We start from the raw sequence: 14,707 nt of genomic DNA, 5'->3' as shown, positions 1-14,707 counted from the left end.
TAACAACCATAGCTTCTGTTAGGACAGCTAATGACTGGCTTCCATGGACCATGCTAAGGATAGTGACTCTTAGCCCAGGAAAGCACTTGGAAAATGCAAGTGTTTATGGTAGTGTTTACAATGGGCTGAGAGGTGAAGTGGCTCCCTCAAGGTCACCAGCTAGGAAGCAGCCATGCTGGGTCATTCCACTGAGCTGTTCTGTCTCACCAGTAAGGACAATGGACAGAATATAAGGAGCAGTGAATTTCTAGAGAGAAGCTGGGGGCTGGGGCTTAGCTTGCAGAGTTCTCATCTAACATGCACAGAGTCTTGGGTTACATCTCCAGCACAGCATAAAGCCAACCATGGTGGTGCACACCTGTAATCTCAACACTTGGGGTATACGGGCAGGTGGATTGAAGTTCAAGATTATTTTCAGCTATGCAGCAGGCTTGAGACCAGGCTGGGATTCATGACATTCTTAAGAAGGAGAAAGAAGGAAGAGGAAGAACAGGAAGAGGAGGTGGTGGTGACAATGACGAAGGTGATGGCCTCTGACTTTGAAATTGTGGCTTCTTCAACCCAGCTGCCTCAGATCGTGTGCTTACATTGGTGGTGCCAAGTTCACATTAACTTTCCAAGGTTGGTTGCCAGACAGTTTACCGTCAACCAGTACTGAGTTGACTGTGTCCACATGAGTGGTTTCTTTTACACACTGTCTTCTTTCATATATGGTATATATCAAATTCAAGAACCCAAGCTGGAGCCTGGCGTGGTGGTGCACGCCTTTAATCCCAGTACTCGGGAGGCAGAGGCAGGCGGATTTCTGAGTTCGAGGCCAGCCTGGTCTACAAAGTGAGTTCCAGGACAGCCAGGGCTACACAGAGAAACCCTGTATCGAAAAAAAAAAAAAAAAAAAAAAAGAAAAAGAAAAAAGAACCCAAGCTGGGCATGGTGAATATACCCATAAGCACTTGAGAGATGGAGTCAGAACCATCAGCAGGTCAAGACCAGCCTGGTTTACATAATGATATCCTGCCTTGACCCCCTCATGTATCAAAAAATAGGCACACAGAAACATATAAGGAGACCATCATCTCCTTGCCGCCTTTGGCTCCTAGAACCAGTCTGCACTGTCTATTCATGGTTAGCTCATACTCCGGATCAGCCATGACCTCTCAGATTCGTCAGAATGATTCCACCGAGGTGGAAGCTGCCGTGAACCACCTGCTCAACCTGCACCAGCCGGCCTCCTCCACCTACCTCTCTCTGGGCTTCTTTTGAGTTGTTAGGGAATTTTCGAAACACCAAGAGAGTATTCTTGTCAAGGCAGATACTCAAAATGATCACTAGACTATTATTCGCATCATTAATATATATGATTATTTTAAAAACACATTTAATATAAAGGCAAATAGGCTAGAGAAATGGCTTAGCAGTTAGGAGCACTGTCTGCTATTCCAGAGGACCCAGGTTCAACTTCCACCACCCAAATGGTGACTCTCAATGGTAGCTCCAGTTCTTTTTTTTTTTTTTTTAAGATTTATTTATTTATTTTATGTAAGTACACTGTAGCTGTCTTCAGACACACCAGAAGAGGGCATCAGATCTTGTTACGGATGGTTGTGAGCCACCATGTGGTTGCTGGGATTTGAACTCCGGACCTTTGGAAGAGCAGTCGGGTGCTCTTACCCACTGAGCCATCTCACCAGCCCTTTTTTTTTTTTTAAATTTATTTATTTATTGTATTTATTTAAGTACACTGTATCTGTCTTCAGACACCCCAGAAGAGGGCACCAGATCTCATTATGGATGTTTGTGAGCCACCATGTGGTGCTGGGAACTGAACTCAGGACCTTGGGAAGAGCAGTCAGTGCTGTTAACCATTGAGCCATCTCTCCAGCCCCTGGTAACTCCAGTTCTAAGGGACAAGGCACTTTCTTCTGGCACTCCATGAAAGTGGTGCACAGACGTATATGCAGGTTAAACACTCCACACACACAAATAAAAGTGAAAAAAAAGTTGATATTAAGGTAAAAATTGCCTACTGGGCCAGGCACAGTGGCACACACTGTTAATCTTAACATTTGGGAGGCAGAGGCAGGCAGGGGTGAGTTTGAGGGCAGCTTAGTCTATTAGCAGTTACAGGACAGCCAGTGCTGCACAGTGAGACACTGTCTCAAAAATAAATGAAAAGTCAATAAATAAAATGCTGCCATCTGAGCCAGTCGCTTCCCACACGTGCTGGCTGTTACATGCAGGCTGAAGACCATTTCAACACCACTGGTCATGGACGGCTCTCCAGCATCTCAGTGCTTCATGCACTCAGGGATTTTAAGAGAGTTGTTTCTATTTTTTAAGAGTGTGTTTTGCCTGATGTATGTCTGTGCACCATCAGCATGCATGGTGTCCTTGGAGGCCAGTTGAGTTACAGGTGGTTGTGAACTACCATGTGGGTGCTAGGAACTGAACCTGGGTCCTCTGCAAGAATATCAAGTGCCGGTAACTTACCCCTGAGCCATTGCTCCAGCCCCAGGAATTCTTCTTAAAGTCACGTTAGGAGCAGCACCTTGGAGGTCCCATGGATCTGTGCCTTGCTTCAACAGTGTTTGGACGAAACAGACCCAGGGACTCCCACTGTACTAGCTTCCAGCCGCTTTACAAGTCTCTCCAGTCGCAGCCTCTGGAACCATCATCTCCTTGCTGCCTTTGGCTCCTAGGACCAGTCTGCACCGTCTATTCATGGTTAGCTCATACTCCGGATCAGCCATGACCTCTCAGATTCGTCAGAATGATTCCACCGAGATGGAAGCTGCCGTGAACCGCCTGCTCAACTGCACCAGCCGGCCTCCTCCACCTACCTCTCTCTGGGCTTCTTTTTTGATCAGGATGACGTGGCTCTGGAGGGCATAGGCCACTTCTTCGGCGAATTGGCCGAGGAGAAGCACGAGGGCGCCGAGCGTCTCCTCAAGTTGCAGGGAGCCATGCACTCTTCCAGAATGTGCAAAAGCCATCTCAAGATGAATGGGGTAAAACCCAGGAGGCCATGGAAGCTGCCTTGGCCCTGGAGATGAACCTGAACCAGGCCCTCCTGGATCTGCATGCCCTGGGTTCTGCCCGCGCAGACCCTCATCTCTGTGACACCTTGGAAAGCCACTTCCCTGATAAAGAGGTGAAGCTCATCAAGAAGATGGGCAGCCACCTGGCCAACCTCCGTAGGGTGGCAGGGCCACAACCAGCGCAGACTGGCGCGCCCCAGGGATGTCTGGGGGAGTATCTCTCTGAGCGCCTCACTCTCAAGCACGACTGGGAGCCTCTGTGCCTTCCAAGGGGCTCCCCCCTCTGCTCTGCACCAGCCCGCCTCAGGACCTCCACCTGAATGAACCTCTCAAGCCACTAGGCAGCTTTGTAACTGCTCTGGAGCCTCTCTCAAGTGTTGGACCAAGTAAAGATAAAGCTTTTTGAGACAGAAAAAAAAAGAGTTACTTTAAATTATGTGTATATGTATACATTTAAATTTGAGTATGTACACATGAGCATAGGTGCCATGGAGGCCAGAAAAGGGCATCAGATCCCTTGTAGCTGGAGTTAAAGGGCATTATGAGCTGCCCAACATGGGTGCTAGAAACTGAACTTGGGTTTTCTGCAAGAGCAGCAAGCACTCTTAACTGCTGAGCCAGCTCTCCAATTCTAACTCACTCAGGGGTTTTTCTAAGTGCATCCTGGTTGATTCTACCATCCTGCACCCCCAGCAGCTCCCTCACCGCCATGGAAAGCCCGTCCCTCAGTGTGGTGCACAGGGCCCTCCAGGATGCGAGCTGGGCTGCCTCTTTGTCCTGTTTCCCTTATCATGCCATCTCCACCTCCATGTGACCCAGCAGTACCGAGCTCAGAGACATCAGCCCTCCTGTCTTTACCTTGCTTGCCTCTGCCCTCTGCTCAGTCACTGCAGCAGCCCCTACAAAGTCTTGAAAATGAACCTGAAGTGGGGAGCTTGACTTCTCATCTGCCTGTCCCACAGATCCTGTAGCTTTTCTGCTGGATCGAAGCAGTCCCTTGTAACAGAAGAGAGGCTTGGAGGCCCAGGAAACTCACAGAGAAACTTACTGTGTTGGAGATCTGTGAGTGTGGCCTTTCTTCCCTGAATTAGTGGTGTTTGAACCCTTGTTTCCCAGCTGTGAAGTTTTTAGGAGGAAGCGAATCTTTGGGGTAGGCTTTGAGGGTCTCCACTGTAGTCCCATTTCTGTCTTCTCTCTGCTTTCTGACTGAGGAACCAGTGTGGCCAGCTGCCTTGTGCTCCTGTGACCATGCCTTCTATACCACGATAGACTGTGGGACCTTTTTTTTTTTTATTTTTAAAGATTTATTTATCTATTTAATGTATATGAATACAGTGTCTCTGTTTTCATACACACTAGAAGAAGGCATCAGATTTGATTGCAGATGGTGGTGAGCCACCATGTGGTTTGAGGGAATTGAACTCGGGATCTCTGAAAGAGCAGTCAGTGCTCTCACCTGCTGAGCCTACCTGTGTGTCCACTCTTAAACCTGAAGCTGAAACAGAGCCTTTCTCCTTAACTTCCATCTTGTCAGATACGGGGTCATAGGAGAAAGGTAAGGAAGATAGAAGCCCACAGGACTCACAGCAGCCATGAGGCTACATAAACCCTTGCTCAAGGAGGGGCCACATTGGTGGAGCTTCGATGAACAGCTTTCAGATTGTTGCCCATGCTCAAGTGGGCTATCAAGGAATGCATCTGTGTGAGTCCCCCATGCTCTTCACAGTACCTCTAAGTTCACTGGCTCACCAGGCTGGCCTTGGGTGGAATCCATCCTTACTGTGCCATTGTACCATCTCGGGTGAATTGACATTTCTGAGAATTAATGCAACCTCCAGAAAAAGCCCACATTCACTCTGACATTTCCATTATAAACATTTTCTTTTAATTTAAGAATACTGATTAACACAGGAAACATTTAATTCATGGAACTGTTCACGTGGTCACCAGTTACACTGTTAGTGTCCTCACCCCTTATTGGCACTGTTGACGGTTACTGTAAACAAGATCACTTGGTTTGCATGAGTCTGCGATGCTCGCTAGCTGTGGTTTTCTACAGTGAACTGTATATATGCGTACAGAGATAGATAGGTACAGATCTATTAGTACATGAATGTGCACAGTTTTTCATGGTTACTGAGCATCAGTAAAAATTATAAAAATAAACAAACCAAACAACCACCCATTTATAATAAAAAGGGAAGATATGCTAAGGTTTGCTAGGACCAGGCCTTGTTTCCTGCACAACTGACAAGCCTGGCTAGAGACACTTACTAGACTCTATTGCACTGATGCATGATGGGTGTCCATCCAGACGTTCTGCACAGACGCACTGGTTTGTGGGCTCTGCCCTAGGCAGAAGCTGCCCACTGGGCTTCCTGGGTTTCCATCAGCCTTCGTTAAGTCTCGACATTCTTGAGTTTTGTGGAAAATTCTTTTCCTTGGAGTTCTTCCAGCTAACTGCCTGTGCTCCCAAAGAGGGTGTCTCAGGAACGCACTGTACCCGAGTCAAGAACTTGTGGATAAACGCCTTAAATTTTGTTTGTTTGTTTAAAATGGGAAGAACTGTCTCCAGGCAAGGGGCGGACAGTACATTTGAAGATGACTGTCTACAAAGAATTTTATTCTTCTGTCAACATGCCTTGTGGCAAGAAAATGAAAAAATCAGCTGCTCCCTTCACTAAAGAGAGCGATTTCTGCTTATGTCCTGGATTAAAACCCTTTGAACTCTAAGGACCTGCGGAAGTATCTGTATATGACACTGTGGCTCTCAGGAGGCAGCATGCTTAAACCAATATGATGAATTAGGGCTTGGCCTGCATTTTTCTGGTTTGTTAAATAAGACCTTGAACCTTGGGATTTCTGGGTGGGGTCTGGCTCCCCAGGGAAAGGGCGGAGACTATGCCCAGGTGTGCCTCCACGCACACAAGGGTGTACCTCCACACACTCACGGGTGTGCCTCTGCACACACACGGGTGTACCTCCGCAGATGCTTTTTACTTCTTTCACTCTTCTTGCCTTTTCTGCTTGGCTAACTCCTATTCATTCTGAAGAATTCTGCTCAAATATCCTTTCCCTGTGAAGGCTCGTTGGATTTAGTGTTCAGAAATCCTTGCTGGCACACTTTCCATTCTGACTTCAACATTGGTGGTCTGTGGTTCCTGAGAGAGTGGGAGTTCCCGGGAGCAAGGACTTTCTCTCTTTTTATGTTTGGTGCCTGTGCTTAGCACAGGCCCTGGAACAACACAAATATTTCATGACAGTCTGATGAGTGAATAAGTAATGGATGTGTAAATAAACACGCTGGTGAGTGAAAGCTTACAGGGAGGGAGGGAGCAGACCCCATCATTGATGGAAATGACCTTAAACACAGCTACAAAAGGGGACTGCAGGGCTGTGATGTGAACTGCTATTTGTGGACCTTCTGTTTGCGTTAAGCGTGTCAGCGCCTTTCTTCTTCAAGGCAAGTAAGTCGAGGGAGGCCGTGTCTAAGGAAGCATGAAAGCCAGGTCTTTGGGTGATTCATCATTAAGAGAACGAAAAGGGCTGGATTTGGAAACCCTGGTATATTCATCTTCCCAGACAGTCAACAAGGGCACCAGGATACAAAGAGGGGTCTGGATAAAAGAGCCCCTCTGCACTCTACGCATTAAATAAACACTGCCTGTCTGAAGGGTTAGGGGGTCTGCTCAGGTCAAGTCAGTTCTAAGAACATCTGGCCTCTGGCTGAGATGCGGGAGCCTGCATAAGCATTGGCTTCTGGCTGCCAGAAAAAGCCCCATACTCAGGAGAAGTCCAGGCTGGGATGTGGGGGGAGCGGAGAAGTCTAAGAAAACCATCAGGAACCAACAAGCTGGTGTGGTGTCCTTATGCCTTTATAATGAACACATTGCCCCTAACAGGAAGTCTAGCAGTGGCCCTCTGGGACGGACTAGTCCTGCTCAGGAATGGAGGGAAGGCGTGTGGGTGAAAGATGAACTATGGCGCTCCCAGGATGAGGGGTGACAAGTCAGAGACCCTGGAGATGGGATGAAGGACTCTGCTGTACGTGTTCCTCAGTGGAGGCTCCAGAGGCAACTTCAGGTTCCATGAATCTTCTGGATGCTCAGGATGCTGACTCCTTCCTCTGAGTCCAGATTGACACAAGATGGGGATGTTGACTAAACTATCTATCATTGACACAACTGGGGATCCTCCAGGAGCACGGGTCAGTCAAGGACAGAATTCACAGGCCAGGGACATCATCAGGGCACAGGGCTGAGTGGATCTTGGTGTTTAGGATACCAGAAGCCTCCAAACACGGTCCTTACCTCCCTACCTTGTCATCTTCCTGACAGCCATCTGGACCCTCAGTAAGTCACGAGAGGGGCATGAAGCTATGGACTCGGTAAGAAGTGACAAGAGCTTGTTTGTGAGGGACACAAGATAGGGTGCTTGAGATGGTCAGAGACACACCCACCTCGGAGCATGTGTTATACCCTTGAGTGGCTTCTAAGAGACTGGTTGGTCCAGGGTTGACAGAAATATGGCCTCATGGCCTTTCCTAAGACAGTGTTCAATGCTTACACAGAACTTCTGGGCTTTAACCAATGGTCACCATGAGCTCTGCAAGGAGCGATCCTCAAACCGTGGTCCTCCCCACCCACTCCTCCACAAGCCTGAACCAATGAGCCTGCCCCACAAATGACCCTTTAGTTTATGCATTCGCCTCTGATAAACTTGGAAGTGAAAATATGAATTAGGCAAACTAATCACGTTGACGCCGCTGAGGCAGGGCTCTCTGAGCGTCATGGAGACGGCTGCGTTACTTGAAGTCTGCTAAGATGCCGCTGAAAATGCTGAGGAACAGATGGGCGTGGTGATCCCTGAAGACCAGCGTGGGGCGGAAACGGATGGACTTGTCACCGCAGCCCCCCAGTACCACACCTGGAAGGAGGCAGGAGTAGATTAGGAGTGTAAGTTTCTAGGGCCACATTTCGGAGACATGGTGGGTGAGCGGCCCCTGTCATCAACCCTCAAGTCTGCTCTCCCAGGCAGCCCCCACTACCCATCCCTCCATTCTTGCCCTTCTCTCTTCCCTCACCCACCCTCTCCTTTCCTTAACTCCTAATTTTGATTTCTGCTTATTTCTTTTCTTTTTTTTCCCCTTGGAGACAGGACTGTGTAGTCCTGGCTGGCCTAGCACTTGCTATGCAGAACAGGCTGGCCCTGAACTCACAGAGGCCTACCTACCTGGGATTAAGGTGTGAGCTACTGGGCCCAGCCCTTCTAACTTTGAATGTCTGCTCTCCTCCTACTACTGGGTTAGATGGTAGAGAAATCTCAAGGTTAAAAAAAAGTTCTTGCTTGCTAGAAACTTAAGGCATACTGGAGTCAGAAAACAGGCAAGCAAAGACATTAGAAAAGCACATGAAGAAGCCATTACAAAGAAGGGAGGACTCTGCAGATTTTCAAAGGGGGATTTCATCATTCATACTGGGAATACTTGTCTGGGTTGCTCACTCTCTTTAGGATGGTTTTTCACATTTGAAAAAGGAGGTGAAGCCAGGCATGGTAGCACATGTCTGTAATTGTAGCACTTGAGAGGCAGGGGCAGAAGGATTCCAAGTTCTAGGCCTAGGCTATACAATAAGGCCCTATCTGAAACCGTAAGTAAATAGAAATGTAAAAGCTAGGCTTAGTGGAGCATGCCTACAATCCTAGCTCTCGGGAGGTTTGTGAAGGAGGATCGCAAGTCCAAGGCCAGTCTCAGTTATAGGGGAGTTCAAGGCCGCTCTGGCCAACTTAATGGGAGGGACCCTTGTCTCCAAATTAAAAAGCGGGGAGAATGAGGTGGTTCAATAGACAAAGCGCTTATGTGAGCCAAATGTCCTGAATTCAATCCCTAGGACCTACATAAAGGTAGGAGAGAACTGCCCCATGGAGTTATCGTCTGACCTCTACATATTCACCATGGCACATCATACACATGCTTATATTCAGTGGTTAGGACTTCTCTACAGGGCCCCTGGTTCAGCCCCCCCATACTAACGTAGAAAAACACAAAAAACCAGAAGAGACAAGAGAAAGGTCTGACTATGCATGACCCAGAGTGGGTACTCAGATCTCAGTACAATATCCTCCCACTTAAAAACTCTCAACAGGGAGCAGGGGAGCTGGAGAGATAGCTCAGTGGTTAAGAACACAGGCTGCGCCGGGTGTGGTGGCACACGTCTTTAATCCCAGCACTTGGGAGGCAGAGGCAGGTGGATTTCTGAGTTCGAGGCCAGCCTGGTCTACAAAGTGAGTTCCAGGACAGCCAGAGCTATACAGAGAAACCCTGTCTCAAAAACAAAAAACAAAAGAACACAGGCTGCACCTCTCCTAGAGGTCCTGAGTTCAATTCCCAGCCACCACATGGTGGCTCACAACCATCTGTAATGGATCCGATGCCCTCTTCAGGCATGCAGATAGAGCACAAGATAAATACATAAGATAAATACATAAATAAATATAAAAACAAACAAAAAACTCTCAATGGTTTCCAGTAACTCTTTAGAAAATTCCACAGCACTGGAATTGTCTCTCAGGCCAGAGTGAGGTAGCCTGATCTACTCCCCAGCACTACTCCTGCCATCTGTCTGCCCCAATTTATTATTCACATGTCACACACAACATCCCCCCAAGTCTCCTCCCCCCCCCCCCGCCCCGCCTCAGGGCATCACACACTGCCCTGCCCCCATTTCTTTACCTAGCCAGTCCTTGCTCATCCTCTTGCCTTCAGGAAAATAGCAACACTTCTAGAAAGCCTTCCTAGATATTTGGTGCCCCCCACCTCCACTGTCTTTCCCTGCCCTGGACCACAGCAGTGACTGCCAAATGCATTGTGTTTGCTATCTGCTTTCATGATAAACCACGGCACGCTGGAGGAAGGGCTGCAGGGTTAGTGTGCCTGTTTTCACCATTAGTACAGCTTGGCTTCTCGGTGGATGCCCGCAACAAGAGAGTGGATGGAGAAGTCTCTCCTGAGCTAATGGGAGGTAGCTCAGTGGTAGGGCTTGCCTAGCCTATATGAGGCCCTGGGTTCGAGGCTCAGCATTGAATAAGCTGGGTGTGGCAGTATATGCCTATAAGCCTAACACTGGGAAAGTGGAGGCAGCAGGACCAGAAGTTCAAAGCCATCCTCCATCAGCTACACAGCAGGTTTGAAATGAGCCTGGGATGCATGACATGCGGCCTCAAAAATACAGGAAAAAGAAACATGAGAGGAAAGAGGGAAAATGAATCCCATAGTAAGTTTTCTTCTGAGAAAGAAAAGTGAGTCTTTTTATCCTCCGTACCTCCAGTTCTCCTCCCCTGTACCCAGCAAAGCTTAGCATCCCTGGGAGAGTAGACGTCAGTAGATGCTGATGAAATGATTAAGTTCGGTGACCACCCCTCCCCTCCTTACCTTTGTTCCTGGCAATTAGGATGAGTTTATTCCGTATGGCTTCATCGGGAGTGTCGAAGGAACAGAAGGTGCCTCGTCCCCTCACTCTGCTGATGAACTGAGGGTACTGGGCCTGCAACAGGAAGACAAACTGAGATCAAAGCTGGTTACTTGGGTACCAGCTGTCACACCCACAATTTTTCTGTGGTCAAGTCTCAGTCTACAGCCCCTGCTGGCCTAGAACTTGCTCTGTGAACCAGGCTGCTCTCCAATATGCAATGACCTGCTTTTCTTTTTTTCTTTTCCCTTTTATTGGATATTCTCTTTATTTACATTTCAAATGTTTTCCCCTTTCCAGGTCTCCCCTTCAGAAACCCCCTATCCCATCCCCCACCCACCCACCTACTCCTGTCTTCCTGCCCTGGCATTTCCCTACACTGGAGCATCAAACCCCCTCAGGCCCAAGGGCTTTTCCTCCCACTGATGTCCAACAAGGCCATCCTCTGCCACATATGTGGCCAGAGCCATGGGTCCCTCCATGTGTACTCTTTGGTTGGTGGTCCAGTCCCTGGGAGCTCCAGGGGGGGGTGTCTGGCCTGTTGACACTGTTGCTCCCTCCATGGGGCTGCAAACCCCCTCAGCTCCTTCAGTCTCTTCTCCAACTCTTCCATCAGGGACCCCACACTCAGTCCAATGGTTGGCCGTGAGCATCAGCCTTTGTATTTGTCAGGCTCTGGCAGAGCCTCTCAGGAGACATCCATATCAGGCTACTGTCAGCACGTACTTCGGTTTTGACTACTGTATGTGGGATGTATCTCCAGGTGGGGCAGTCTCTGGATAGCCTTTCCTTCAGCCTCTGCTCCACACTTTGTCTCCATATTTGCTCCTGTGAGTCTTTTGACCTGCTTTTCTCTGTCTCTTCAGTATTGAGATCACTGGAGTGAGACACAGTCCTGGCACCCACTCTCCATGTTAGTGACTCTTAGGAGTAATGGTCTTTTGGACATCAGCTGGTTTATATAAAGCATATCACTAAAGGTAACTTTACCTAGTCTAATTTGCTTTTTATCTGGCTTCTAAGATATTTAAAATAACTATGAGCCAGGCATGGTACTATACATCTGCAATCCCTGGACTAGGAGGCAAAGACAGGAGGCTGGGGAGTTCAAGGTCATCCTTGATACAATATCAAGTTCAAGGCCAGCCTGGGCAACTTGATCCCTTTTTTCAATAGAGTAAAAAACAAACCAAAACCATATGTGGCTTGCAACAGACCCCATTGGACAGTACAGAGGAGGGGGTTACGGCCACATAAGCATTATAGGGGGAATCTTTTCAAAGGAACTTTAGAATTTCATGTCAAGAGACAATGAGGGACTAGGAATGGGGTTGAGATGGAAGAATGGAGCTACCTAGTTTTGTACCTGCAAAGGCCTGGGGACCTGAAAGCAACACAGCTAGCTGTGAACTACTGGGCAGCAAGCTCTGCCCAACAGTTACCTAGCAACAGTTAGGTATGAGCCTGGTTCACATACAGAGAGACTATTAGGGCTTCTTTCTTGCCCTCTCTGTCTCTGCCCCCCCCCCTATATTCCCCTGTCTCCCTCTTTCTCTCTCCCTCTCCCTTTCCATCCCTATCCTTGTTTCTCTGTCTCTTTCTCCACGTGTTCCCGGGTGGCCTTTTCTCTCCTTTCTCTTTTCTCTTTCTGTCCTTCTCTGACCTTTCTTTCTCTGCCTCTACTCCCTTTCCCAGACACCCTTCCCATGTCCCAAATAAACTTTATTTTATGCTAGACCCATCATATGGCTGATACCTTGGGTAAGGGTGCCTCAGCATGGGCCCACTAAGGCACTCCCTCCTGCCACATCATGCCATCCAATTGGGACAGATACCTGGAGGTCCAGCAGCCCTGTGAGTAGGGTCTTCCCCACACGGGCCACATTGTTGAGCAGGTCTTCCCGCTTGATGATGTTGATGACCTCAGCCAGCAGCAAGTTCTTGGATGGGTCCCCCAGCCAGGTATTGAAAATCCGGTAAGGCTAGAATGAGACCCAGAATCAATCAGAAGAGCTCACACGTCAGAGTACTTCACAGGGTCTGCACCCATCCCTAGACACAACTTTCTGTGCCTCTCAGTTTGGTTCCACCCCTTGATTCTGTTCATTCAGACCCTGCAGGTTTCTATGTGGGCCCTCCGCTACCTAGGAGAGAAATTCCACTACACGACAGCCTTTAGCTGAGTGGTGTTTGTTTGCCATTTGAGGAATTCAGGGAGTGATTCTTGAAGTTTCTGACTGTCCCCTTGCCTCCAATGCAAAAAAAAAAAAAGTATATGTGTTAATAAACAGTGATAACAGTCCTGGGAGTGTCCCTGTTGTCTCTGCTGGAGATGAGCACTGGAGATAGAGTCCCCACAGGCTGCATGCACTGGGAGGTCTCATGAAGCTCTTCTGAACCTGCCACTGGCTTCTATGGCACCACTAGGTTCAACTGGCACTGTGTCTTGCACTGTGTCCATGAAGAGCTAGAAGCTGTAAACTTCTGGCAATGGCCACCTTGGCTCGTCATGTCTCTGGTTTATGCTAGGGAGGCGTTTCCTCTCCTGACAATGGAGGCAATCCAATCCTGCTGCTGGCACCTGGGACCCATGGTCCCAGGCCACCTGGCAGCATCCACAAAGGCTGATCTTGGGAAGCTGCTTCTCAGTCTCACTGCAGGGAACATGATGACACTCAGAATGGCTCCAGGAATTCTCCTCCACCACACCCCACTGGCACTGCGGTGCTGAGTCACATCCAGGAGAGGGGACTGCTCTTCTCTGGGGTCCGTGGAAAGCTGCTGGGTTGCCAGCCAGTATAAGCTTTGCTCCCTTGTTACTGGAGGTCTCTTTAGCTTTGGTCTGCCGGTTCCACAGCATCAACTGCAGGTTTTCCAGGCAAACATCCTCTGTCACAATATTGAGATGCTCTACCTGAAACCAGTGGGCCATGCCTCCCTGTGTGGTTCCCACAGGATCTCATAGAGAAGCCCACTCAAGTCCTGTTTGTTTTTTGTTGAAGAAAGGCATCGTTTTCATCAGAATCTACTTACATTTGAGCCTCAGACGAGTATCTCTCCTCTAGCAGGATGTCTTGCTTATCTACCAGTGTACATATAGTCTTCCCAGCCACTTAGCCAGAGCTGCACGATGCCCAGCTGGAAGTCAGTCATGGCCTGGCCTGCACTGATAGTGCTTCACCCTTGGAGGTTCCCAGCTCAATGGGGCTAGGGCATGGCTGCCATCCTCTGGGGCTAGCCAGAGCCAATCAGTAAGCTTTAGGGAAAGACCCTGTCTCAAAAAAGGTGGACAGCCCCTAAGGAACAACATTGTCCCTCAGGTTGACCACAGGTGGGCTGACCTGGCTTGAGCAACCTCACACCAAACCCTGCCTTTTTTGTATATGTATGTGTATGTGTATGTATGTAGGGGCATGTGTATGTTCATGTGGGTATTCATGCGCATTCGTGCACATGTATGTGGAGGTCAGAAGTCGACCAGGCTGAGGAACAATGTTGTCCCTCAGGAGCTATCTACCATCTGTTTTGAGGCAGGGTCTATCTCTAATGCAAAGCTTACTGATTTGGCTGGCTGCCTAGCTAGCAAGCCTGAGGAAGCTTCCTGTTTCTGCCTGGGATTACAAGTATGCACCACCATGCCTGGCTTTCATCTGGATGTTGGGGCTCAAAGTCATGTCCTCATGCTTGCAAGGCAATCGGCTCACTGACTGAGCATCTCCCTTGCACCTACACATTTTCATCTCCCGCAAAGAAGAGAAACTGAACTAACAGATATCTCTCAAGGGCTGGGAAGGTAACATTGAATATGTTTTTAAAATCTTCCAATGACAACCCTACAGGTTGGCACTATTGAGAGACCTGGTTGTCAAATAGAGGATAATTCCTTAACAGCAGCCACAAATTATTTAAAAAGAAGGTTGTCCTGAGAGACGCCCCGCTAAGTGATTTCATCATTGTTAGAATACCATAATGCACATAAACACACGCACATTTATTTGCACATATGGAAATTTGTGGGGTATATGCATAGTTATAGATGGGCTCTGTGAGTCTCCTGACTCTGTCACTAACAGGCTCAGTGACCTTGGAGAGTGATGTGGTTTAAATATAAAACTGTCCCCCATAGGCACACATGTTTGACAGTGTCCTCCCCAGCTGCTGGCAGACCTTTAAGGAGTGGATCCTTGCTGAGGAGGTGGGCAC

At 48.5% G+C, this 14,707-nt stretch overlaps 1 protein-coding gene and 2 pseudogenes across 2 annotated transcripts in view; 1 reads left to right on the top strand and 2 right to left on the bottom strand.

Moving 5' to 3' along the window:
* Window positions 2,540-3,449, top strand: Gm7541 (predicted gene 7541; annotated as a pseudogene).
* The window catches only part of Abat (4-aminobutyrate aminotransferase), a 108,140-nt gene continuing 98,333 nt past the window's right edge, over window positions 4,901-14,707 (bottom strand). For both annotated transcript variants that reach the window (NM_172961.3, NM_001170978.1), the window contains 3 exons: window positions 12,340-12,486; window positions 10,468-10,579; window positions 4,901-7,964 (listed from right to left, as the gene is read on the bottom strand). In NM_172961.3, coding sequence (NP_766549.2) covers window positions 7,843-7,964; window positions 10,468-10,579; window positions 12,340-12,486 — 381 coding nt within the window. In that variant the 3' untranslated portion in view covers window positions 4,901-7,842. The remainder of the gene's footprint in view (window positions 7,965-10,467; window positions 10,580-12,339; window positions 12,487-14,707) is intronic.
* Gm18792 (predicted gene, 18792) lies at window positions 13,018-13,657 on the bottom strand (annotated as a pseudogene).

This window comes from Mus musculus, chromosome 16 (assembly GCF_000001635.26).
Source record: "Mus musculus strain C57BL/6J chromosome 16, GRCm38.p6 C57BL/6J".
In the NCBI taxonomy this organism is placed as follows: Eukaryota; Metazoa; Chordata; class Mammalia; order Rodentia; family Muridae; genus Mus; species Mus musculus.
Note: the sequence above shows the minus strand (reverse complement) of the source record. Positions and strands in the feature narration are given on the sequence as shown.